At 47.0% G+C, this 24,611-nt stretch overlaps 4 protein-coding genes across 5 annotated transcripts in view; all 4 read left to right on the top strand.

The window, feature by feature from the left end:
- Positions 1 to 24,611, top strand: part of LOC128421994 (zinc finger and SCAN domain-containing protein 2-like) — a 38,888-nt gene that overhangs the window by 7,023 nt on the left and 7,254 nt on the right. The gene's annotated exons all lie outside the window — the stretch shown is intronic.
- LOC128421957 (zinc finger protein 850-like) lies at positions 4,157 to 11,143 on the top strand. 2 transcript variants are annotated; one of them, XM_053405337.1, is made up of 3 exons: positions 4,163 to 4,223; positions 7,196 to 7,331; positions 8,685 to 11,143. In XM_053405337.1, the coding sequence occupies exon 3, from the start codon at positions 8,917 to 8,919 to the stop codon at positions 10,870 to 10,872; it is 1,956 nt and encodes a 651-aa protein (XP_053261312.1). In that variant the 5' UTR covers positions 4,163 to 4,223; positions 7,196 to 7,331; positions 8,685 to 8,916; the 3' UTR covers positions 10,873 to 11,143. The 2 variants fall into 2 exon arrangements, with proteins under 2 accessions (XP_053261313.1, XP_053261312.1); XM_053405338.1 differs by lacking the exon at positions 7,196 to 7,331 and having other exon boundaries at positions 4,157 to 4,223.
- LOC128422011 (zinc finger protein 239-like) lies at positions 13,165 to 23,863 on the top strand. The gene is made up of 2 exons (XM_053405460.1): positions 13,165 to 13,260; positions 23,245 to 23,863. The coding sequence occupies exons 1-2, from the start codon at positions 13,208 to 13,210 to the stop codon at positions 23,699 to 23,701; spliced, it is 510 nt and encodes a 169-aa protein (XP_053261435.1). The 5' UTR covers positions 13,165 to 13,207; the 3' UTR covers positions 23,702 to 23,863.
- The window catches only part of LOC128421962 (oocyte zinc finger protein XlCOF6-like), a 29,204-nt gene continuing 20,988 nt past the window's right edge, over positions 16,396 to 24,611 (top strand). Inside the window, exons 1-2 of the mRNA XM_053405351.1 lie at positions 16,396 to 16,695; positions 17,664 to 17,836. The gene's annotated coding sequence lies outside the window, so the exon portion shown is untranslated. The remainder of the gene's footprint in view (positions 16,696 to 17,663; positions 17,837 to 24,611) is intronic.

Below are 24,611 nucleotides of genomic sequence, written 5' to 3'. Positions count from 1 at the left end.
CGGGGCGCCTCCTGCCGGCTTTTGGCGGAACAATCCCGGGCGACCGCGGCCAGCTTCGCGCTCCCACCGCTCTCCTCGGCAGACAGCAGACTGCAAGTCTCCACCCGCTGACCTGGAACAAAGAGGCCCGGTGGACAACGCAATGGGTGGCGATCCCGAGGATGCTCTAGAAATAATATAGAAGTGCGTTTTCCTTCTGGGCATCCTGCAGGCGCCTAAGCTAAGAAACCAGGGAGAGGCTCATCTTTGGAAAGGGTTAAGAAAGTGATCGATCACTGCAGATGGTGACAGCAGTCACGAAATTAAAAGACGCCTGCTCCTTGGGAGAAAGGCAATGGCAAACCTAGACAGCATCTTAAAAAGCAGAGACATCACCTTGCCAACAAAGGTCCGTATAGTTAAAGCTCTGGTTTTCCCAGTAGTGATGTATGCAGTGGCGTAGCGTGGGGGGTGCAGGGGGGGCTGGCCGCACCGGGTGCAACATCTGGGGGTTAGGGTTAGGGGGCGCAAATCCACGGGTTAGGGGGCGCAAATTACTTGCCTTGCCCCGGGTGCTGACAACCCACGCTACGCCACTGGAAGAGGGGCTAGGAGACCCAGAAGAGCCCGGCTACTGAAGCATCCAGGGAGACTCCCCCTCCGTCTGCGACCAGCTCCCCTCTCCCCTGGTCTCCTAGAGCACACAGAGAAATCCAGTTCAGACCCATGAGCCTATACATTATATTAATGGGTGTAGGTTTTTTTGCATCACTTTATGATGTTGTATTTTCTGCCCATTCACCCCATTTGGAGAGGTCCTTTTGGAGCTCCTTGCATCTCTCTTTGTTTGAGCAACCCTGGACAATTTACACCGACTTTTAAAACACCCCCCCCCTTCACCCAGAATACTTTTCGAGTAGCATCTTCACTAGTATGTATCAAAGGGTTACACAAGTGCAACAGTTGGTCACTCTATCAGATACATCTCTGGACACCTCTCCAGTACCCATCACCTAAAGATCAAGAAAACTATCGACACAATACAGTAGTACCTCGGGTTAAGAACTTAATTCATTCCGGAGGTCTGTTCTTAACCTGAAACTGTTCTTAACCTGAAGCACCACTTTAGCTAATGGAGCCTCCCACTGCTGCTGTGCCACCGCCACACGATTTCTGTTCTCATCCTGAAGCAAAGTTCTTACCCTGAGGTACTATTTCTGGGTTAGCAGAGTCTGTAACCTGAAGTGTCTGTAACCCGAGGTGCCACTTTAATAATAATAATAATAATAATAATAATGAATAAAATAAAATATATTTATATCCCACCCTCCCCAGCCAAAGCCGGGCTCAGAGCGGCTAACAACAGTAAAAGTAACACAGTTTACATAAAATCACAATCAACTAATTGAAATACATTCTAAAATCAATTCATAATCAAATTACATCCTTGCCCTCAGGGCTTCTCCTGAGCTGGGCTTTCAGAACACCTGTGTTAACGGAGGAATCCGAGGGCTCCCTTGGACAAAAAAGACACCAACCAGGACAATTTGGAGCAAAACAGCAGCCTGTAGGCTTGGCCTTTATTGGAAACTGTCACGACAGGACTCCCACCCACAACACGATGAAGTAAAATGGAAGTCCCGACAAAAGAAGACCCCAACTTTTATTAGCTACTAATCCCCCAAACTACACCCCTGGAACTACATCACAACTACATCATTGACACATCACAAACAGGAGGGGTTGAGGGAGGGGTTATGGAAGTAACCTGAATATCTTGACACCTTGCTGGTTCCTCTTTCCCCCTCCCCACGAGTCTCTTCCAGAAGACAAAGGGGAGTTGACAGTTTCCTGCCCCCAGAGGGGAGATCTGATCATTGTCCTTTGTTCCAGTCTGTGTTGAATCTACTCCCATATGCAAGTCCGTTGTGTCCTTGATGGTCTTCTGTCTGGGACCATCAAGGTTGCCATGCCAACTGGTCAGGGCTCCTGTGTATGTGCTGGTATGGTTAAGGGATTATGGCTGCCCTGTATCAGACCTTCCCCATTTTGTAGTCCTTCCTTCATGGAGTAAAAAGAAGTGGAACGGTGCAGATTCGATGTATGGTTGATTTTCTATGAATTTATAACAGAAGTGTAGCGTATGTAGTGTGTGGGTGCGTGGGTGTGTCAAGTTTGTAAAAACTGAATGATTGGGGGAGGGGGTTTCTTGCGACACCTGGCTTGGTCAACCAGTGTGGTGTAGTGGTTAAGAGCGGTAGTCTCGTAATCTGGGAAACCGGGTTCGCGTCTCCGCTCCTCCACATGCAGCTGCTGGGTGACCTTGGGCCAGTCACACTTCTTTGAAGTCTCTCAGCCCCACTCACCTCACAGAGTGTTTGTTGTGGGGGAGGAAGGGAAAGGAGAATGTTAGCTGCTTTGAGACTCCTTAAAGGGAGTGAAAGGCGGGATATCAAATCCAAACTCTTCTTCTTCTTCTTCTTCTCTGTGGAAGTCTGTTGTTGCCCCTTGGTCACTCCCTGGGTGGGGCGAAGTGTACGTGCTCTCACGCTCGGGGGATTATGGCAGGAGGCCCTGTTCTCACTGCCTACGTGGCTATCCGCTTCCAGGGTCATGGAGAAGGGTGAAGCCTAAATTTACTTTTTCTTAAGAGTTAAAACGGCATTGGAATGGGAAGAATCGGTTAAAGTATGGATTTTATATGAATTTATAAATTTAGGTAACCCCCTCCCCTGTAATTTCCATAAGACCAGGAAGGAATTCCCCCCTCACCCTTGTCACATGCAGCTGGGCTCACTTGCCAGAGCCACCTGGAGGGCCTGACTACAATTCCCATCATCCCTGACCACTGGTCCTGCTAGGTAGGGGTGATGGGATCTGTACTCCAAAAACAGCTGGAGACCCAAATTTGGGAAACCCAGTTCTCCCTGAAGGACAAAGGAGGGTTCACTTGCACCAGAACGTAAGGTGAGCCCTGCAGGATCAGGCCCAAGGGGCCCCTGTCCTCCCAGGGGCCAAGCAGGGGCCTCTTCTGGGAAGCCCACCGGCAGCACTTGAGCACCAGAGAAGGGGGGAGGCGCATTTCCTCTAGGGACACATTTCTGGGGTCCCCACGTTGCGCCCCAGCCTGGCTCCACTCTGCCAGGGCAGCTGCGTTTTGTTTCGCTGCAGGTGAGCCGGCCACGTGCAACGTGGGGCTCTTAGAAGGAATTTGAGGGGGGCCGGGGGGACTAGAGCTTCCCCGCACTTGCAAAGGGCCAGTAGAAGCGGAGGGGAGGCAGGCAGCAGGAGGGCGATGGGGAGGAACCAGCGAGAAGGAGCTCCTGGAGCCTGGGCAGCCCCCTCCCCGCCTGCTCCCTGAAGGTGTCCCGAGCCCCTCCCCTTTTCATTTCAAGGACTGGGGGACCTCAGCATCCCGGGGTTGCTTTGCTCCGGGGGGGGGGGAGCTATTTTGTTCGCTGAGGGCAGGAGTCACAATCCTGTCACATTGTGTTGTGTCTGGCTTTTAGGTAAGGGGGTGAGGCTCAGGTGGGAAGGAGTTGAGAAGGAAAATATCCCCGGGTGCGGATTTCCTCCGCTGCCCAGCTCGTCAGGGCGCCCCTCCCCGGGGGTCCCTCCGGTCAGCAAAAGAAGGAGAATCCAGCCAAGTTAAAGAAGCAAACGGCGGGCAGTTGACCTGATCTTTATTTGTTGCAACAAGGTTCAAACACACCAAGAGTAGGAACCCCGAGAAGATGGTTGCATGGATTTTTAAGAGCTCTCCCCATTTCCCACAATACATTTTTCCACAGCATCTTTGATGCATCACAGATTTGTCACAAAGGAGGAGTCTTTGGCATTCAGAAACATGAGCCCGTCACCCACCCCTGTCAACAACCCCAGTTTCTCACACCTTTTAACTGCCCTCTTCCAATAAGAACCATAATAGTATTCAGACATCCCTCTGGCTGCAAGGCTGTCCTGGGCGTCTCCTTTGGAAGTATCAGGATCCTCCTCCTCCTCCTCCTCCTCCTCCTCCTCCTCCTCCTCCAATCCGGCTTCTGCTCCGGGAATAAGGGAGGGGTGACCCCCCTCCCAACCTGACTGCTTCTCCCGGAAGTGGAGCTTCTACGCCGGATTGCAGCTCAGCGCCATAGCTCTAGGGGCGCGCCCTTTCGGAAAGGGGAGGAGGGGCGGGAGGGGACCCCTCAAAAAACATCGATGTTGCAGGAAAGGAAATGAGAATCGGGATCGAGGACAAAGAGGTAAAGGGGTCGCGGGGGGGGGGGAGAGGGGAGAAAGGGACCCAGAGAGGGACTCCGCGCCAGCTCCCCAAAGCGCCTTCCGTGGGCCCCCCCGGCAGGGCCTGGATCCCTGAACGTGTGCTGCGAAGGGGGCTTTCCTCGGCAGGGGTAGACATGGGGCGCCCACCCACGGGGTCCCACGAGGACTCCCTGGCCCCGTTTCCCCCGCGCAGGCATCCCTGGGGCCCTGTGCGCTCCGCGCGGAGAGAGGCAGACCATGAAAGGGTTAACGGGCGCGAGAGACGCCTAGATAGAGACCCCCCGTCCCTCCCCATCTCGTCTTGGGGGGACCCTCCGGGTGGAGAGATGGTTCGCGCATGGCGAGGGGTGAGCCGCGCCAAGGGGGCCTCTGGGTGCAGGGGAGACTCCGGGAGAGAGGGAGGGGGCCAAGGGTGGGGGGAGCCGGGGGGAGGAGTTAGGGGAGGGGAGCATCCCCGGGGAATGAAGCGAAGCATTGGCCGGGGGGGGGGGAGACCAGTCTTTGGGGAGACATCTCCATCGTGCGCCCACGAGGAATCTCCGGAGGGGCCGGCTCGGCTTCTCCCTCCCACCCAAGAATCGACCCCACCCTTCAAGGCAACCAGAAAAGGATCCCTGGAAAGTGGGGGGTCCTGTCCCCCCACCCCTTCCTTCCTGCAACCTCCATCCTCTTCCCACCCCATAAGCGCCTGCCCTGTCCAGACACAGCGAATCTGCCCAGTCCAACCATTGTTCGTCCTGGAGAGGAGAGGGAAGAGGAAGAGGGGGGGGGGCCTTCTCAGAAGTGACTCTTTGTTTCCTCAGTCCCCCCCAGGAAGCAGCCAGAAACCTTTTCCTCTCTCTCAGGCTTTTATCTTCAAGTGTCTTTTCCACTGCATGGTTTATTGAGGATGAGGAAAATGTACACCTGTCATCAGAAACAGGGGTGCAGAACCTGTTTAATTGATCTCAGGATTGCTATATTTTTTAAAAAAAGATACTTATTGAATTTTTCCACCTTTATGCATTAAAAAATCAAAAAAACAAAAAACAAAAAAGTTAAAAACACATAAAGTTTACAATCCTTATTTTCAATAACATATTTCCCTGACTTCCCCACACCTCCCCTTCTTATATTCCAATTCAAATTGTTAATTCAACAAGTTCTTGTCCCCAATTTTTGACCTTTTTATATTTAATTCATTTTAGAAAAACCAATTTTAACTTATAAACATCAGTATTTAAACATCAGTGCTCATTCTTAAAACTTTTTTCTAAAGTCGACCCAAATTCCCTTCCACGAATTCCCCAATTTTCATACTAATAACAAAACAAAATAAAAAAAAAACAAATTATAATTCTGCACCCTTTGGATTCCCAAACCCCACCCCCCCTTTCCCGGTTTCAATCCCCAACAAATGTCCATCAGTCTTAGTCTACTATCAGCCTGGAGACCTCACGTCTGAGGCTCTTAATTCTCTCTCAATTCCTCTCTGCCGGTTTTTTTGGTAGTCCTTAATATTAAACACCAGATCTTGGAGAAGCTCTGTCCCGATAGGGTCCATATTTCTTCCAGCCAGACCTCCATACTTAAAAGTGGAGCCCGAATCTTGTTTCTTACTCCTTTTAAGTCCAAATGTCCCAAAAGCTCCAACTTTCACCTTAGTCAAATTTGTAATCCATAGGTCTTCAGATCTCCACATAAGGAGATCTCTCCATTCTTCAATCTTCAATTCAAAACAGATTTTCATCATCCAATACTTATTTTCCTTTGTAGCCATCATGCCAGGCCTCTGGCTCTCCTTTGTCATCTGCAACATTACATCTCCTCCTTCCTTTTCCTCAGAAACAACATATATCTCTTTCTCCACATTCTCAAATCTTTCAAGTTTCTCTTCTTGTCCAGCTGCATGGACTTCATGAGTCAAGTCCTTATCAAATGCAATGAATTTGTTTACTGTTAAGTCCAGAGTTGCAACATTTATAGCCAAAACATCAATTTGGCCTTGTAACTTTCCCAAGAGAAGAAACACTCTGTCCAATTTAGCTTGAATTTTTCCTCCTTCAGCCATTCTTGTAATGTCCCAAAATCCCCTCTAGAAGGATTTTGGTTACTTTATCTTCCTTCCAGTTCAAATCCAAAAATCAAGTTAGTTTGTATCAGTTCTTCCTTGTTTTCAACAAAATATAACCAAATTGTAGCAAATATATCCAGCAGAGACAGCAGAAACAAAGTTCTCTTTTTCCTTCTTGACAGCTAATTTGACAGCTGTCAAACTCTTCTATATCTCCTCAACAGGCTCTCTCGCGAATCACTCCTGGGTCCGGGGGGGGGGGTGGCACTTCAGCTCTCAAAATTAGCTCTTATCCTCCAGTGAAATTACTTACACTGCCAAATCGTGAAATTAATGTCTTTTACCCAATAAAGAAGAAGAAATTCTCTCGACCTTAGTTAGCTAGTCCTTGCTTTAGATTATTTATAAGACGGGGAGACGGACTTCCTGTTTGCGCCTTCCCCGATCATGCCTAATTCAAAAAAAAAATTTTTTTTCTTTACAAATCCAATTTCCGTATTACTCACGGGTTGTTGCTTTTAGAGTCCAATTGTTCACAAGAAGAAGTCAGCGCTCTCCGACCATGGCGTGCGGCTTCACTCCGCAGGAGAAGCAGTCGACTCTCAGCACCGCGCCGCTCACCCCGTCCCCCGTTCCGAAGCCTTTAAAAAGGCTCCTTCGCGGGTCGGGGGGGTGCAAATGGTGCCCGCCGAGTCACCAAATTCACAGGCTTCAGTGCCTGTGATTTCTGAGGGTCCCCGCGTCGCCGCAGCGGCAAGACCCGATTCCTGCGCAGCCGATTCCCTCCGGAGCTTGGAAGGAATCCGCCATTAGCCGATGGCGCTAACCCGGAAGTCCGATCTCAGGATTGCTATAGAAGGTGCACCTCAAAGGCATTTCTGTTCCTCTTACTTTTTGTAGGCAATGTCAGAGTGACTGACAAGCTGAGATTCTTCCCAGTCAAAGGACCCATTTTCATGATAGACAGTGCTTGTGGCTGGAGGCTCTACAGACAGGGTGCGCCTATGGAGGCCAAAGACTACCAGTATTAGCACAGGTGAGCTGTGTGACCTTCCCAAATTTACAGACTGTATGTGAATGAGAGTTTGTGGGTGGGATTATTGTTTACGGCCACCCTGTGATTTTCTCCACCCAAAACATTTCGTGACCTGATATTGCACTACGAATTCCAAAATAACTACAAAAAAATCACAAGATAATACAACTGATTGTAGTATTTATACCCTGCCCATCTGGTTGGGTTTCCAGTACACATAAAAGACAGTAAAACATCAAACATTAAAACCTCCTAACACAGGTCTCCCTTCAACTATCTTCTAAATGTCAGATAGTTGTTCATTTCCTTGACCTCTGAAGGGAGGGAACCAGCAGAAGACCCTCAGAGGAGAACCTCAGTGTGCAGAGTGAAGGATGGGGCTGGAGACACTCCTTCAGGTCTACAGGGCCGAGCCTGTTTAGGGCTCTAGGTCTCAGATCTTGCTCCTTCATAACGATCTCCTAGACTGACATATAGTTAGCAGAGTAGGAAAAAACACTCAGATCAGGAATAAATTCATATCTCAAGAAATAGCACAACTTCAGGTTGTTAATGAATCAATACTACATATTCAAGGATGAAGTTTCCACTAAGTAGAGTTATCCATTTGCCTTTAATATCCAGCTATTCAGTGCCAGATTAGGATAGTCCTGCGTCAGAAGACGGTGCAAGAGATCAGGCAGCACATCATTATTATAAGGAACAATGGGGGGGTGTTTCCCATTTGCCAGCTGCTTTCCTTCTGCTTCTCCTGCTCTCTCCATGCAATGCAAGGCATGTAGACAGAGGTCCATCTCCAAGAACAGGAGCTTCCCTGAGCACCCATTCAGCTGACCCCAAGCACCAAGCCTTGCCACTAGTTCTCTGACTGACCCAGACCAAAGTCCCTGGAAAAGATGTAGACCTGGGTCTCATATAATGGTCTCAAATAATGGTCCACATGGACTTCCTGAGGCCATTGGGACTGTGCAGGTGATTCATGAAGATCTAGGGGTGGAAACAGGGGTGGATGGAGGATTATGATGCGGATGATGGGAAATGTCCAAAGGAAAGATGAACCAGAGACAGAGAGGGCCTTTTCATGGAGAGAGAGTAGCTGCATTTCCTGTGAGAAAACAATTGATGTGAAAAGGCTGTATTCCAAGATCATGCTGCTTTATTAATGATGATTGAGGATAATGAAAGGTTGCTGATGCATTACTATCATTTGACATCATTGCATCTTCATTTCCTAAAAATTTGGAACCTGGGTAGGATGCAGGGGAAATATAGGACATGTTGAAATATGAGGTGGTGCTAATGGCATCTGATATGCTCTCTTTTCCTTTGTTCTCTTCCTTGAAACCCAAACAGGATTTCCTTTCCTCCCACGCTGAGGAGGGTCATGGAGAAGAGAGACAGACTTCGAGGGGAAAGGGCACCTTTGGTTTCACTAGATAGAGACATTAAAATGTGTGAAATCTGGAACATGCTTCATTGAATGAGCACACATAGCTCACATCAACAAACCCCAAAAGTGGCGAAACCATTTATAGGTATGGAGTGTGGAAAGACTTTCACTGATTGAACACATCAGCCGACTAACATGGGCAAGAAAGGATTCAAATGCAAGGAGTGTGGGAAGAACTTCAGTCAGAGTGGACACCTCAATATACATCAACTGACTCACACAGGGGAGAAACCTTTTAAATGTATGGAGTGTGAAAAGAGCTTCCGTTTCATTGGAAACCTTAGAAGACATCAACAGACTCACACAGGGGAGAAACCATATGAATGTATGGAGTGCGGAAAGACCTTTCGTGATAATGGAACCCTTAGAGGACATCAAGTGACTCACACAGAGGAGAAACCATATGAATGTATGGAGTGCGGAAAGAGCCTTCGTGATAATAGAACCCTTAGACAACATCAACGGACTCACACAGGGGAGAAACCATATGAATGTATGGAGTGCGGAAAGAGCTTCAGTTTCAATGGAAGCCTTAGAAGACATCAACGGACTCACACAGGGGAGAAATCATATAAATGTATGGAGTGCGGAAAGAGCTTCAGTTTAAATGCAATCCTTAGACGACATCAACGGACTCACACAGGGGAGAAACCATATGAATGTATGGAGTGCGGAAAGAGCTTTCATGATAATGGAAACCTTAGAACACATCAACGGACTCACACAGGGGAGAAACCATATGAATGTATGGAGTGTGGAAAGAGCTTTAGTTTAAATGCAATCCTTAGACGACATCAACGGACTCACAGAGGGGAAAAACCATTTAAATGCATTGAGTGTGGAAAGAGATTTAGTGATAATGGAACCCTTAGAAGACATCAACAGACTCACACAGGGGAGAAACCATGTAAATGTATGGAGTGTGGAAAGACCTTTCGTGATAATGGAACCCTTAGAGGACATCAAGCGACTCACACAGGGGAGAAACCATATGAATGTTTGGAGTGCGGAAAGAGCTTCAGTTTAAATGCAATCCTTAGACGACATCAACGGACTCACACAGGGGGGAAACCATATGAATGTATGGAGTGTGGAAAGAGCTTTAGTTTCAATGCAAACCTTACACGACATCAACGGACTCACACAGGGGAAAAACCATTTAAATGCATTGAGTGTGGAAAGAGATTTAGTGATAATGGAAAACTTAGAAGACATCAACAGACTCACACAGGGGAGAAACCATATGAATGTATGGAGTGCGGAAAGAGCTTCAGTTTCAATGCAAACTTTACACAACATCAACGGACTCACACAGGGGAAAAACCACTTAAATGCATTGAGTGTGGAATGAGATTTAGTGATAATGGAAAACTTAGAAGACATCAACGGACTCACACAGGGGAAAAACCATTTAAATGCATTGAGTGTGGAAAGAGATTTAGTGATAATGGAAAACTTAGAAGACATCAACAGACTCACACAGGGGAGAAACCATGTAAATGTATGGAGTGTGGAAAGACCTTTCGTGATAATGGAACCCTTAGAGGACATCAACGGACTCACACAGGGGAGAAACCATATGAATGTATGGAGTGCGGAAAGAGCTTCAGTTTCAATGCAAACCTTACACGACATCAACGGACTCACACAGGGGAAAAATCATTTAAATGCATTGAGTGTGGAAAGAGCTTCAGTCAGAATGTAGCCCTTAGAAAACATCAACGGACTCACACAGGGGAGAAACCTTATAAATGTATGCATTGTGGAAAGGGCTTCAGTCAGAATGGAGACCTTAGAAAACATCAACGGACTCACACAGGGGAGAAACCATATGAATGTATGGAGTGCGGAAAGAGCTTCAGTTTCAATGGAAGCCTTAGAATACATCAACGGACTCACACAGAGGAGAAACCATATGAATGTATGGAGTGTGGAAAGAGCTTTATTGATAATGGAAACCTTAGAAGACATCAACAGACTCACACAGGGGAAAAACCATTTAAATGCATGGAGTGCGGAAAGAAATTCAGTCAGAGTGGACAGCTTAATAGACATCAACTGACTCACACAGGGGAGAAACCATATGAATGAATGGAGTGCGGAGGAGCTTCGGTTTCAGTGAAACCCTTAGAAGACATCAAAGGACTCGCAAAGGGGAAAAACCCTTTAAATGCATTGAGAGCGATAAAGCTTCAGGCAGAGTGGAACCCTTGATTTACATTAACAAACTCACACAAGAGACAAACCATATAAGTGCCAGGAAGTTAGATAAAGGTAGAGGTCCAGTTCTAGTGGAAGTTCTAAATCAACAGACTCATGTACAGGATGAACTTTAAGAGCTGAACCCCTACAAACCATCAACAGACATAGACATAGAATTATAGAATCATAGGGTTGGAAGAGACCACAAGGGCCATCGAGTCCAACCCCCAACCCTCAGACATGAGGAGAAGCAGTTTAAATGGAAAGATTACAGAAAGTGATTTAATTATAATGGAATGTTTAAGCAACATCTAGGGACTCTCACAAGGGAGAACCCATTTAGATATGTGGAGTGTGGGACATGTTCCTCTCAGAGTCCACTCTTCTTCCCAGCAGTGAACTCCAAAGAAATCCGTATTCCTGCTTCAGGGCCAGCTGAGTCTGTTTCTCTTGTCCTTATCTCTTAGCTAGGTAACTCCTGTCTAATCTGCTCTGTATCGGTGTCACTCCCTGCTTCTGAGACCACTGGAAAAGAGGAGGGCCAATTCCCCCCCTCCAGCTCCCAGGAAAGCTGATCTGCCTGAGAATGCATTCCTACATACTCAGCTTCAGACCATTCCCTTACACATTGCGAGAACCCTTGAAAAAGAAGTGATTTGGCTAAGACCCGTAAAAGGTTGAATATGAAAGATACGTGGTTGAAGTATAATGCTATTCTGATGGAAGTAGGGGACCTTGTGATCCGTTGAAAGATAAATTAGATGATAGGTTCCAGTACATCCAGATAAATGAAGTGTTTAAAATGGATAAGAAAATTGGTTTTCAAAGAGAGAAATCCAAACTGGAAATGGAATTATTAGATACAAAACCAAAAAACCTATCTAACATGTATAATTTATTGCTGGAATGGCATACAAAAGATGAACAAGTGAAATCTGTAATGACTGAATGGGCCAGGGATGTGGGGCACAATATCATGGTGGTAGATTGGGAGAAATTGTGGAACAAAGGAATCAAATTTACATGTTGCAATGTATTAAGAGAAAACTTGATGAAAATGATGTATAGATGGTATTTAACACCAGTGAAGTTTGCAAAAATGTATCATACTCATGATAATAAATGCTGGAAATGTAAAGAAAAAGAAGGAACCTTTTACCACATGTGGTGGACGTGCCCCAAGGAAAAAGACTTCTGGGAAAGTATTTACAATGAACTGATGAAAGTATTGAAAGAAGTATTGAAAGAATTGGAAGAAGTTTAAGGAATATTTGAAAAAATATGTTAATATTTAAATCTTAGAATAGCTTTGGAAGTGGATATAGGCTGCAGGCTTAGAAGTAGAAGATAGTGTATTTTAAAATAGTATTATTTGTAAGTGATAAAATGTGAAGTTATTTTAAGTGTGATTTAAAAAAAAAAGATGGTTAGAAACGTTGATATATGTAGATTGCTAAAGATGAAGTAAAATGAAAATCAGATAGGTGGGACTTGGGGAAGCCCACTTCACAATGTATAGGAAAATAAGGATATGACAAGACTTTGTTTGTATTGTTTGTTTTTCTGTTTGTGTTCTTTATTTGTGTTATAAAATGAATATTTTGGGGGGGGGACAGAAAAAACCCCATAAAAACAACTGATACGGCAATATAGCACAGATCACAGCATGTGTTTTTGAGTTGCATGTTTGCCTGGAATAGCCAGCATAAAGCTTTGCTTCATGAAGCCCCTGCAGATGCCGAGTTGTTGACTTCCCTCCCAGGCGACAGGAAGCGACACACACACACATCCATTGCTCTGTGTCCTTCCAGCCTCTTTCCTCCCTTGCTCCCTTCTGCCGGTGTGTCTGCCTGACTTAGATATCCTGTGTGCTGTATAATTTTACTGCTGAAACTGGATTTGCTCTCAGGAGCAAAGTTTTGTGCCTCACTGGGGACCCAGGGAGAACTGTATGCTTTGAAAGCTCAGTAAACTATTACTGAAGAAGTCCTGCTGCCTCTGTGTGCGTTTTTGACCTCAGTGTGGGACTTGCTCTACACGTGGCCCCTACCCTGCTGCTACTTAGCTCATGCCCTGGAGTTGCTCTGCTCCAGCATGCAAGATGGTTTTTGCACCAAGCTCTGTCATCCCCACCACTGCATGATCTCCAAACAGTACTTATTTAACAGAACTTCATCCCTGCCCACTACACATTCTGGAAAAAAACTTGAAATACTGAAATTGAATGGGAGATTTCCCCCCAAGCCTATTTGCAGGATGGGGAAGGAGGGGCTACAGGTATGAGGGAAGTCTCCTGGGGGGCCCATCTTCACTCATGAACCCCATGGAGCAACCCCAGAGTCGTGCTTCAGCTTCCAGCCCGTCTGCTCCCACAATGGCTGAAGAAGAATTGCCCTTTGGGAATGGCGGAGCTGAATGGAAGAGGGTGAGGAAGCCCCACAATCGCTCCTGCTGGAGGAATAGGGGCACTGACCCCTATACTCAAAGGTGATGGCCACTTCTGGAATCCTTGAAGGAATTCCCCCCACCCTGGTCCCATGCAGCTGGGCTCACTTTCCAGAGCCACCTGCATGGCCTGCCAACAATTCCCATCATCCCTAGTCTTGCTAGCTTGGGATGGTGGGATCTGTAGTCCAAAAACAGCTGGAGACCCAAATTTGGGAAACTCTGTTCTCCCTGAAGGACAAAGGAGGATTCACCTGCATTAGAACATCAGGTGAGCCCTGCAGGATCAGGCCCACGGGGGGCCCTGTCCTCCCAGGGGCCAAGCAGGGGCCTCTTCTGGGAAGCCCACTGGCAGCACTTGAGCACCAGAGAAGGACGGCTGCCTCTGACTGGGGAAGCACATTTCTTCGTGGGGCACATTTCTGGGGAAGTTTAGGGAAGTGTTTTAATGTTTAATGCCGTACAGTGGTACCTTGGGTTAAGTACTTAATTCATTCCGGAGGTCCGTACTTAACCTGAAACTGTTCTTAACCTGAAGCACCACTTTAGCTAATGGGGCCTCCTGCTGCTGCCACACTGCCAGAGCACAATTTCTGTTCTCATCCTGAAGCAAAGTTCTTAACCTGAAGCACTTTTTCTGGGTTAGCAGAGTCTGTAACCTGAAGCGTATGTAACCTGAAGCGTATGTAACCCGAGGTACCACTGTATTGTGTGTTTAGTATTGGGCTGGGAGCCTCCCAGAGTGGCTGGGGAAGCCCAGCCAGATGGGCGGGGGATAAATAATAAATCATTATATATATTCTTATATGGGGTCCCCACGATGCTCCCCAGCCTGGCTCCAGACTGCCAGGGAAGCTGCGTTTTGTTCTGCTGCAGGTGAGCCTGCCCTGTGCAACGCTGGGCTCTTAAAGGAACTTGGAGCTCCAGGCGGAGGGGCCACAGCTTCCCCACACTTGTGAAGCAGCCATGGGAGTGATGGGGAGGCAGGCGGCTTGCGGTGGGGAGTGGCGTGGAGTGGAGGAATCCGCGAGAAGGAGCTTCTGGAGCCTGTGCACCCCACTCCTTGCCTGCTCCCTGAAGGTTTCCTGAGCCTCTCCCCTTTTCATTTCAAGGATTGGGGGACCTCAGCATCCCAGGGTTTGCTGAGGGCAGGAGTCACACTCCTGTCACATTGTGTTGTGTCTGTCTTTTAGGTAAGGGGGTGAGGCTCAGGTGGAAATGCAGGGAGAAGCAAAAAATCCTGCGGTGCAGAGTTACTCCGCTGCCCAGCTCATCAGGGTGTCACTCCCCGGGGGTCCCTCTGGTCAGCAAAAGAAGGAGTCTCCAGCCATGTTAAATATGCAAAACAGCAGCCAATTGACCTGATCTTTATTTGTTGCAACAAGGTTCAAACACAAAGGGGGGGGAAGCTGCTCCTTTATCCCTTATGGGGTATCCAAGAGCCCATATAGGGTCCTTTTGTAGGTTCTCTATTGGTAGGAGGAAATAACAGAGGCCAACCAGAGAATATTGAGAAGCAAAGCAGCTAGTAAGCCTGATCTTTACTGAAGCTGTTGCAACAGGGTGTTCCCCCCACAGGCAGGAGAGAGGAGGACCTCTAACAAAGTAGTGCAAGCCCTTATAAAGACATTTTGAAATTGCCCCCCCTGGAGCCCAAGACCGCCCCCCCCAAAAAAAATCATAAATACATCACAGAAGGGGTGTAGCCCAAGACCACCCCCAAGACATCATACCTACATGAGAGAAGGGGTGGACTACAACAGAAATCTGAGTGCAGTGTTTCCCTCCTGTCTGCCAAGTTACCTGATTGGAATACCTGGGCATCCTGGCCACTCTATTGTTATGATAGCTGTTCAGTTCCTGAATCCATGTCACAGGCTCACCCTATTCATATCTTAAATGTGCCCTTAAGACAGGATTTGTGCGCAAAGAGACAATGGGGAGATTTCCCACTTTGACCTTGCAGAGAATTTGGGAGGGAGAAAATGGTTCCAGAAATTTTCTGTGCTCTTCAGACATGTGGTGGGTGTGTATGTGTACACACACACACACACACACACACACACTTGCTTCCTTGCTTGGAACATTTATTTTATATATATTAGACCTTAAAATTCTTACAACAATTGCATATGGTTGCATGAACTTTTAAGACCTCTCCCCATTTCCCACAATACATTTTTTCACAGCATCATCCATACATCACAAATGTGTCACATAGTAGGAGTGTTTGGAATTTAGAAACATGAGCCCGTCACCCTGCCCGTCAGTAACCCCATTTTCCCACACCTTTTAACTACCCTCTTCCCAAAGAACCATAATAGTATTTACACATCCCTTAGCTGCAAGGCTTTCCTGCGATTCTCCTTCGAAAGTATCAGGATTCAATCTGCCATCCGGATGGATTTCTGCCTGGGGCATGTGTTGCCCTTGATCGCCTCCTGCCTCCTAAGGGATTATGGATTATGAATTGGATCCCCCAATTCCAGATGAGTCATCAGGCGTTGGAAACCAGGAAATCGGTCAAACCGTTGACTTGGCTATTATTTGACGTTTCTACAGTTTTCTATACAGTATTGGGAGAGTCGGAGGAAACAGTCCGATTCATGGTATCCGCTTCTTGCTACAATTGTATAGGCTGCTTTTCTGAGCCTCTTTGCTGTTGTGCATGGAAGGTGCCTGTGCAAATGGTCATTGTCCTGGCCTTAGTCCGAGGCTGTGGTGGGGACTTGGGGTTTTGGGGGAGTCGTATAACTGTCCCCCCTTCCTGGTCTGAAGAGCACCAATACCTAAAGCACGGACGCACGGCTCGTGGCGTGGGGTGGGCGAGGGAAGGATTTTACAATGTAAACATTGGGGGGGGGAACCCACTTTGTAATTATATTGCGGGATCAGCCCCTCCCCCGCTCTCCTGATATACAGGTGGAAGGGGGGGGACAAACCTTCCTCCCCGCCCCCGCTCAATTCTTTCCCTCCCCTCCCGGCACATCCTTCCCTCACCCCGCCCCCACAATCCCAAATCCCCACCCCAATATGTTGCTCCTCCTCCTCGCCATCCGATCTCTCCTCCGTGAATGGGGGGTGAGAGCCCCCCTCCCAAACTGCCTGCTTCTCCCGGAAGTGGAGCTTCTGCTCCGGATTGCTGATTTGCGCCGTAGCTCTAGGGGCGCGCGCTTTCGGAAAGGGGAGGAGGGGCGGCAGGGGAGGACACCCCCCCCCGTGGATATTGCAGGAAAGGAAAGGAGAATCTGGAGCGAGGACAAAGAGGTAATGGGGTTGCGGGGGGAGGGGAGAAAAGGACCCAGAGACCCCCGCCAGCTCCCGAAAGCATCTTTCGTGGGCCCCTTAGGCGCCTTGGCAGCGGCGGACATGGGGCCCCCACCCAGGGGGTCCCCGCGAAGGCCTCCTTGCCCCGTTTCCCCCGCACAGGCATCCCTGGGGCCCTGTGGGATCTGCACGGAGAAAGGCGGGCCATGAAAGGGTTAACGGGCGCGAGAGACCCCTGGATAGAGACCCCCTTGTGGCTCGTGTTCGGGGGGAGTCCTCTGGATGGAGAGATGGGGCGCGCAGGGCGAGGGGTGAGCCCCGCCAAGTCGGCCTCTGGGTGCAGGGGAGACTCAGGGAAAGAGGGAGGGGGTCGAGGAAGTCGGGGGGAGCATCCCTGGGGCGGGGAAGGGCAGCATTGGCATGGGGGGGGGGAGAGAGAGATACAGGAAGACCAGTCCTTGGGGAGACGTCTCCATCGTGGCGCCCACGAGGAATCTCCAGAGCGGCCACCTTGGCTTCTCCCTGCGGCCCAGGAATCCACCACCCTTTCAAGGCGACCAAAGAGGGATCCCTGGAAAGTGGGGGGTCCTGTCCCCCCACCCCTTCCTTCCTGCAAGCTCCATCCTCTGCCCGCCCCCATAAGCCCCTGCCCAGACACAGCGATTCTGCCCAGTCCAACCATTGGTCCCCTGGAGAGAAGAGGAAATCCCAAGAGGAAGAGCGGAGGGGAGAGGCCTTCTCAGAAGCGGCTCTTTGTTTCCGCAATCCCACCCAGGAAGCAGCCAGAAACCTTTTCCTCTCTCTCAGGCTTCCATCTTTAAGTGTCTTTTCCTCTGCCTGTTTCATTGAGGATGAGGATAATGTACACCTGTCATCAGAAACAGGGGTGCAGAGTCCATGGAATGGCTCTCAGGCTTGATATAGAAGTTGCACCTCAAAAGCATTTCTGTTCCTCTTATTCTTTGAAGGCAGTGTCAGAGTGACTGACAAGGTGAGATACAACCCATCAGCATCCAATGATAGCCATTGCATGATTCTTCCCAGTCAAAGGACCCATTTTCATGATAGACAATACCTCTGACTGGAGGCTCAACACACAGGGTGTGCCTATGCAGGCCAAAGACTACCAGTATTAGCACAGGTGAGCTGTGTGACCTTCCCAAATTTACAGACTGTATGTGAATGAGAGTTTGTACGACAACCCTGTGATTTTCTCCACCCGTAACATTTTGTGAGTTGATATTGCAGTACGAATTCCAAAATAATTACAAAAAATCACAAGATGATAAGAATGATTGTAGTATTTATATCCTGTCCATCTGGTTGGGCTTCCACAGTCACTCTGGGCAGCTTCCAGTACACATAAAATATATTAAAACATCAAACATTAAAAACCTCTGAATACAGGTCTACCTTTTACTATCTTCTAAATGTCAGATAGTTGTTCATTTCCTTGACCTCTAAAGGGAGGGCGTTCCACAGGGTGGGCGCCACCACCAAGAAGGCCCTCTGCCTGGTTCCCTGTACCCTCACTTCTTGCAGGGAGGTAACCAGCAGAAGACCCTCAGAGAAGGACCTCAGTGTTCAGACTGAAGGATGGGGGTGGAGACGCTCCTTCAGGGCTACAGTGCCAAGGCTGTTTAGGGCTTTAGGTCGCAGATCTTGCTCCTCCATAATGATCTCCAAGACCGACATACGGTTAGCAGAGTAGGAAAAAACATTCAGAGGCAGCAAAAAATTCATTTAGCAGAGAAATTTAGTACCTAAGGCAAAAGATAGGAAAAACTTAACTTACAGTAAAACCCTAACTTAGTATATCAAAACAGCACTCAAGTAAGAAACACACAAGCAGAGTAGAGAATAGCAGAATAGGAAGTGGGACCAGGCGCCTTTCAATACTGCGATTTATAAAAAATTCCATGTCAGAGTAACCTTGGGACTGGATAACAAGCCTGACTCACTCCAGTTTAAACCAGTTTCTTCTGGTTCCCAAAGACAAGAAGGTTCAGCATAATCTCATTACAACTGATCCCACCACCTGCTCTCAGCAGATAGGAAACTCCCTTATCAGCTAAAATGTTCCTGCTGGAGAAAACACCACTTTGAATCACAAAGAGTAAAACCACCAGAACCTTCTTAAACCAATAGATGAGGAATGATCTCTATACATTAGATCAACACTTTTCTTTTCCTGAAAAATGCAGCCATGACACTTAAAGGTCAGCACCAACAGTGTGAATTGTGCTTGGAAATGCACTGGGAGCCAGGGAAGATCCTTTAGGACCAATGATATGTGGTCTTGGCGGCTGCTCCCAGTTACTAGTCCAGCTGCCGCATTCTGGATTAGTTGCAGTTTTGGGGTCACCTTCAAAGGTAGCACCATGTAGAGCGCATAGCAGTGGTCCAAGCAGGAGATAACCAGAGCATGCACCACTTTAGTGAGACAGTGTGCAGGCTGGTAGGGTCTGCCTGCCACCTGTCCCACAGGGACAGTGCTTCCGTCTTGTCAGGATTTAACCTCAATCTGTTAACCACCATCTATCCTCAAACCACCTACAGGCACCAACACAGGGCATTCACTGGTTCATCTTCACTGGTTCCAATTTAAAAGAGAAGAGCCTGGTATCATCCACATGCGTGTGAACACCAGCCAAAACTCCCCCAGCGGCTTCATATAGATATTAAAAAGCATGGGGAGAGGACAGAGCCCTGAGGCACCCCACAAGTGAGCACCCAGGGGCCTGAACACTCATCCCCCAACACCACTTTCTGGACATGGCCCAGGAGGAAGGGTGGGAACCACTGCACAGCAGTGCCCCCAGCTCCCCTAGAGGGTCCAGAAGGATACCATGGTCAAAGGTCTCCAAAGCAGAGATCCAGCAGAACCAGGAAAGAGCTTTGCCCTTGGTCTCTAGCCTATTGGAGATCATCAACCAGCGCAACCAGGGTAGTTTCTGTCGTATGATGAGGCCTGAATCCAAATTGGAAGGATAATGGTGGCAGAAGCTTTCCTGGTCCTGCACCCCCAAAAGCTCCAGGCACAAGACTTTCATTAGCTTTGAAGGGGCCATCGGATACTTGGTGGTCTTTTCTTCAAAAGACAAATATTCTGAATACTTTTTAATTGATGTATGATATAAACAGCACTTCTGTTTTACATATTCCACATTGGAGAGATTTTGCTACACAGCTCTGAGTTCATTGCTGCCCCCGAAACTGCTGTGTTAGCAGTACAGCAAGTGTGGACAGTGTGTTTGGGGGTTCAGGGCTGCCTAGACAACAAGAGCCCCTTCTCAGCCTGGCTTATATGGTCCCAAGGAAAGCAGAGCAGTACGTTAGGCACCAACTTGGCTGCAGGAGTGGCTGGAAGGAGGTGTACAGGACACCATCCAACCCTCTTAGAGACTTTTCTTTTCCTAAAGAAAACCAGGCAGCAAAGGTTTAGGACCACAGTTTTCCTTCTCGAGGACCTCGCTTCCCAGGTTGACGAGCTCCGTCTGCCCTTCACTTTCCTCTTCAGTATGGGCAGAATCTGCCTTCCTGACTGTGGGATTCACTGTTGTTCTCATCCTCTCCATCCACCAGGGCCTGCTTTCACCTGCAGCAGAATTCCCCAACCCACCAAGGATTGGAGACCCATCAGGTATCCTCACCTGGTTTAGCCGGCCGGTTGAAACCATTCCTGGGCTTGTGGCCCCTATTCTATCCTGACAGCTTCTGGAAGCCACGGGTGAGAGCTGAGTGCAGGTTGGGGACCATTGCTGGATAGATTGCCCCATAAGGAGCATGACATGACCCCCACCAAAGGAACTAATGCTCTCCTAGCATCCCAAGACATCGTATAATTATGATATTTGAGACAGAACCGCAATAAATTCGTCTCTAGAAATAACATATCTTCAGGCCATAAATAAATTAATACTACTTATTCAAGGTACTACATATTCCACTAAGTACAGTTTATCTATTTGCCTTGAATATCACCTTTTTTAAAAAAAAATAAATTTTTATTAAGATTTTAAAGGTTACAGGAAAAAAAGAAGAAAAAGAGCAATCAAAAATGAAGAAAAAAATGAAAAACAATACACATCCAAAAACCAAAAAAAGAGAAAAAAGAGAAAAACAAATAAAAAACAAGTCAAACCTTTAACTCACTTACTTACATCCACTTATTTTCTTGACTTCCTCACACCTCCCATTTTTGTATTCTAATTCAATTAGATATTCCAGCAAATCCTTCCAGCTTTATTTTAATCCCAATAATTTATCTTAACATACTATAATTCCCCTCTTTATATTCTAATTCATATAAATATTCCAACCAGTACTTCATCTTAATTTTGTCCTTATATCTTATCTTATTATACTATAATTTCCCATTCTTTCTTTCACCAAATAACCATCCACTTTTACTTTATCCAATCTTAACTCTCATCCAAACCTATATATCTATACTTATTCTTAAGACGTTTCCCTAAGGTCAAAAAAGATTCCATTCCACGAATTTCCCATCTCTCATTAAGAAAACAAAAAACAAATTATATTCTATACACTTTAAATTCCCAATTTCCTTCGACCAGATCCCCTCCCCGGTTTCGGTCCCCAGCAAAAGTCCATCAATCTCGTAAAGCCATCAACCCGGAGATCTTAAATCCGAGGCTCTTAAATCTCTTTCATGTCCCCTCTGCCGGTCTTTTTGATAGTCTTTGGTATTGAAAACCAGATCTCGGGGAAGCTCCAACCCAACGGTAATCATATTCCTTCCTGCCAAACTTCCATGGTTAAAAATAGAGCCTATAGGATATTCCAAATCTTGTTTCACGCTCCTTTCAAATCCAAAGGCCCCCGAAACTCCAATCTCCACCTGGCTCAGATTTGTAATCCAAAGGCCATCTGATCTCCACATAAGGTGATCTCTCCATCTTTCATTTTCCAAACCAGGCCAGGCTTCCATCTCCAAAAATTTGCTTCTCCTTGTTGCCATCATGTCAGGCCTCAAATTGTAGTTCACCATTTGCATCTGTAGGGTTACGGCTCCCCCTTTCTTCACTTCAATCACAACATAATTCTCCTTCTCAAATTTTCCGGTTTGTTCACTTGAAGGAGGTTCCTGTGCCGAATTCTTATCGAGTTCTTTACTAATACCCACTTTTGTTCCCAAAGTTATAACATTAGTAGTCAAAACATTTGTCTGGTCTTGCAGCTTTCCCAAGAGAAAAAATGTCCTGTTCAATTCAGACTCAATTTCCTTCCCGACCGCCATCCTTAAACAGTCCAAGGTCAAAAAACAATTTCCCAGCTGTTCCTTAAAACAATGTCCCAAAGCTCCCTCTAGAGGGATTCAAGTTCCTTTTCACTCCTTTCAGCACAGACCCAAAAGTCCCATACGTTAAATTGTAGCAGTCCTTCCTTCGTTTTAAACATAAGCTTGTAACAAAGATAGACAATAGAAACAAAGTCCTCTTTTGTATCTTGACAGCTAACTTGACAGCTGTCAAATTGATCTATTCATCGTCAATGGGCTCTCACGGACCACTCCCGGGTTCAGGGAAGTGGCACTTCAAATCCCAAATTTTGTCCTTCTCCTGCAGGCTCCCCTGCTTCCAAGAAAAATTGATGGTAATTTCAATCAGTAGAATTAAAATCCTTTACATAAAACTCCACGACCTTAGTTGACAGGTTCTTTGCTTCAGTTTATTTACAGAAAGGGGAGGCGGAATTCCTGTTTGGACCTTCCCCGATCGGTGCCAATTTAAAAATACTTTAAAAGTCCAATTTCCGTTCTACTCACGGGTTGTTGTTTGAAATCCAATTGTCCACAAGAAAAAGTCAGCGCTCTCCGGCAATGGCTGTGCGGCTTCACTCCGTAAAAATAGCGGTCGATTCGAAACACCGCGCCGCTCACCCCACATCACTTCGGAACCCCCGAAAAGGGGTTTCCCTGTGGGTAGGGGGGGCGCTCCTGGTGTCAGCCGAATCCCACGTTCCCAGGCTTCCTCTGCCTGGGATTTTTAAAGGGTCTCCGCCTTCGCTGCGGCGGCAAGACCCGATTTTCGCGGAGCGGGTTCCTCTGGATCAGAGGAATTCCGCCATTGCCGATGGCGCTAACCCGGAAGTCCTGAATATCACCTTTAAAGTGTCATTTTAGGATAGTTCTGTATCAGAAGACGGGCACGAGATCAGACAGTACATTCTTTTAAAAATCATGCTGCTTTATTAACATTGATTGAGGATTATGAAAGTTGCTAATGAATTACTATCATTTGATGACATTGCAACTTCATCTCCTAAAAATTGGGAACATGGGTAGGAGGTGGGGGAATGTAGGAGACGTTGAAATAGGAGAAGGTGCTAATGGAGCTTGATGTGTTCCCCTTCCCCTAGTTCTCTTCCTTGAAACCCAAACAGGATTTCCTTTCCTCCCACTCTGAAGAAGGAGATGGAGAAGACAGTCAGAACTCCAGTGAATGGGGCACCTTTCGTTTCATTAGGAATAGACAGTAAAATGTGTGAAATGTGGAATATGCTTCATTGAATGAGCACACATAGTTCACATCAACGACCTCCAACAGGGGAGAAACCATTTAAAGGTATGGAGTGCGGAAAGAGCTTTAGTGATAATGGAAAACTTAGAACACATCAACGGACACATACAGGGGAGAAACCATATAAATGTATGGAGTGTGGAAAGAGCTTCAGTCAGAGTGGAGACCTCAATATACATCAACGGACTCACACAGGGGAGAAACCATATAAATGTATGGAGTGTGGAAAGAGCTTCAGTATCAGTGGAAACCTTAGAACACATCAACGGATTCACACAGGGGAGAAACCATTTAAATGCCTGGAGTGCGGAAAGTGCTGCAGTCAGAATGGAGACCTTAGAAAACATCAACGGACTCACACAGGGGAGAAACCATTTAAATGCATGGAGTGCGGAAAGAGCTTCAGTCAGAGTGGAAATCTTAGAAAACATCAGCAGACACACAGGGGAGAAACTGTTTAAATGTATGGACTGTGGAAGGAGCTCCAGTCAGAGTGGAACCCTTGATTTATGTGAACAAACTCACACAAAACACAAACCTTATAAATATCAGGAAAGTAGATAAAGGTTCAGTCTTGGTGGAAATTCTAAATCAACAGATTCACGGACAGGAAGAACCCTACAAACCATCAACAGACTCAAAGAGGAGAAGCAGTTTAAATGAAAAGATTGCAAAAAGTGCTTTATTTACAATGGAGTGTTTAAGGAAAACCCAGAGACTCTCAGATGTAAGAACCCATTTAGATGTATGGAGTGTTGGAGGTCTTCCTCTCAGAGTCCACTCTTTTCTTCACAGAAATGAACTCAGGAGGAAATCATTCTTTAACACATGTTGTGTATGTGAAGTTCTGGTTTTTTATGTGTAAAACTCTATCGTAATAAAATATTGAAGGCAATGTCAAACAATGTGATTATGAACTAAGATGTAAAGTGCCTTTTGATAGAGAAGGGGAGAGCGTTTGTCTGGATTGTTGGTGGTCAGTGAGGATTAGGGCTGGGCGATATATTGTCCAAACTGGTTTCTAGACCACATCATGATAACCTTTCAAAAACAATTGATATGGCAACACACCAAGAATCACAGTGTGTGTTTCCAGGATCCTCATTTGCCTGGAAGCTGCTGGCAGAAAGCTTTGCTTCGTGAAGCCCCTGAATATGCTGAGTTGCTGACTTCCCTCCCAGGCGACAGGAAGCGAAAGACACACATCCATTGCCCTGTCTCCTTCCCGCCTCTTTCCTCCCTTGCTCCCTTCTGCCGGTTTGTGTGCCTGACTTAGATATCCTGTGTGCTGTATTTGTTTACTGCTGAAACTGCTGTACTCAAGCATGAAAAATTGGTGCATATGACTGGTTTTGCACTTTTCCATCGTCC

The sequence above is a fragment of the Podarcis raffonei genome, chromosome 10 (genome assembly GCF_027172205.1).
Source record: "Podarcis raffonei isolate rPodRaf1 chromosome 10, rPodRaf1.pri, whole genome shotgun sequence".
NCBI lineage: Eukaryota > Metazoa > Chordata > Lepidosauria > Squamata > Lacertidae > Podarcis > Podarcis raffonei.
This window is presented reverse-complemented; position numbering and strand designations above follow the sequence as displayed.

What these genes read in the sequence shown, in the direction of transcription:
- LOC128422011 (XM_053405460.1), top strand. Translation starts at nt 13,208, where the DNA reads ATGGGAGATTTCCCCCCAAGCCTATTTGCAGGATGGGGAAGGAGGGGC. An exon ending in TGGGGAAGGAGGGGCTACAG is followed by an intron (nt 13,261 to 23,244) that starts GTATGAGGGAAG and finishes GAGCACACATAG; the next exon opens with TTCACATCAACGACCTCCAA.
- LOC128421957 (XM_053405338.1), top strand. Translation starts at nt 8,917, where the DNA reads ATGGGCAAGAAAGGATTCAAATGCAAGGAGTGTGGGAAGAACTTCAGT.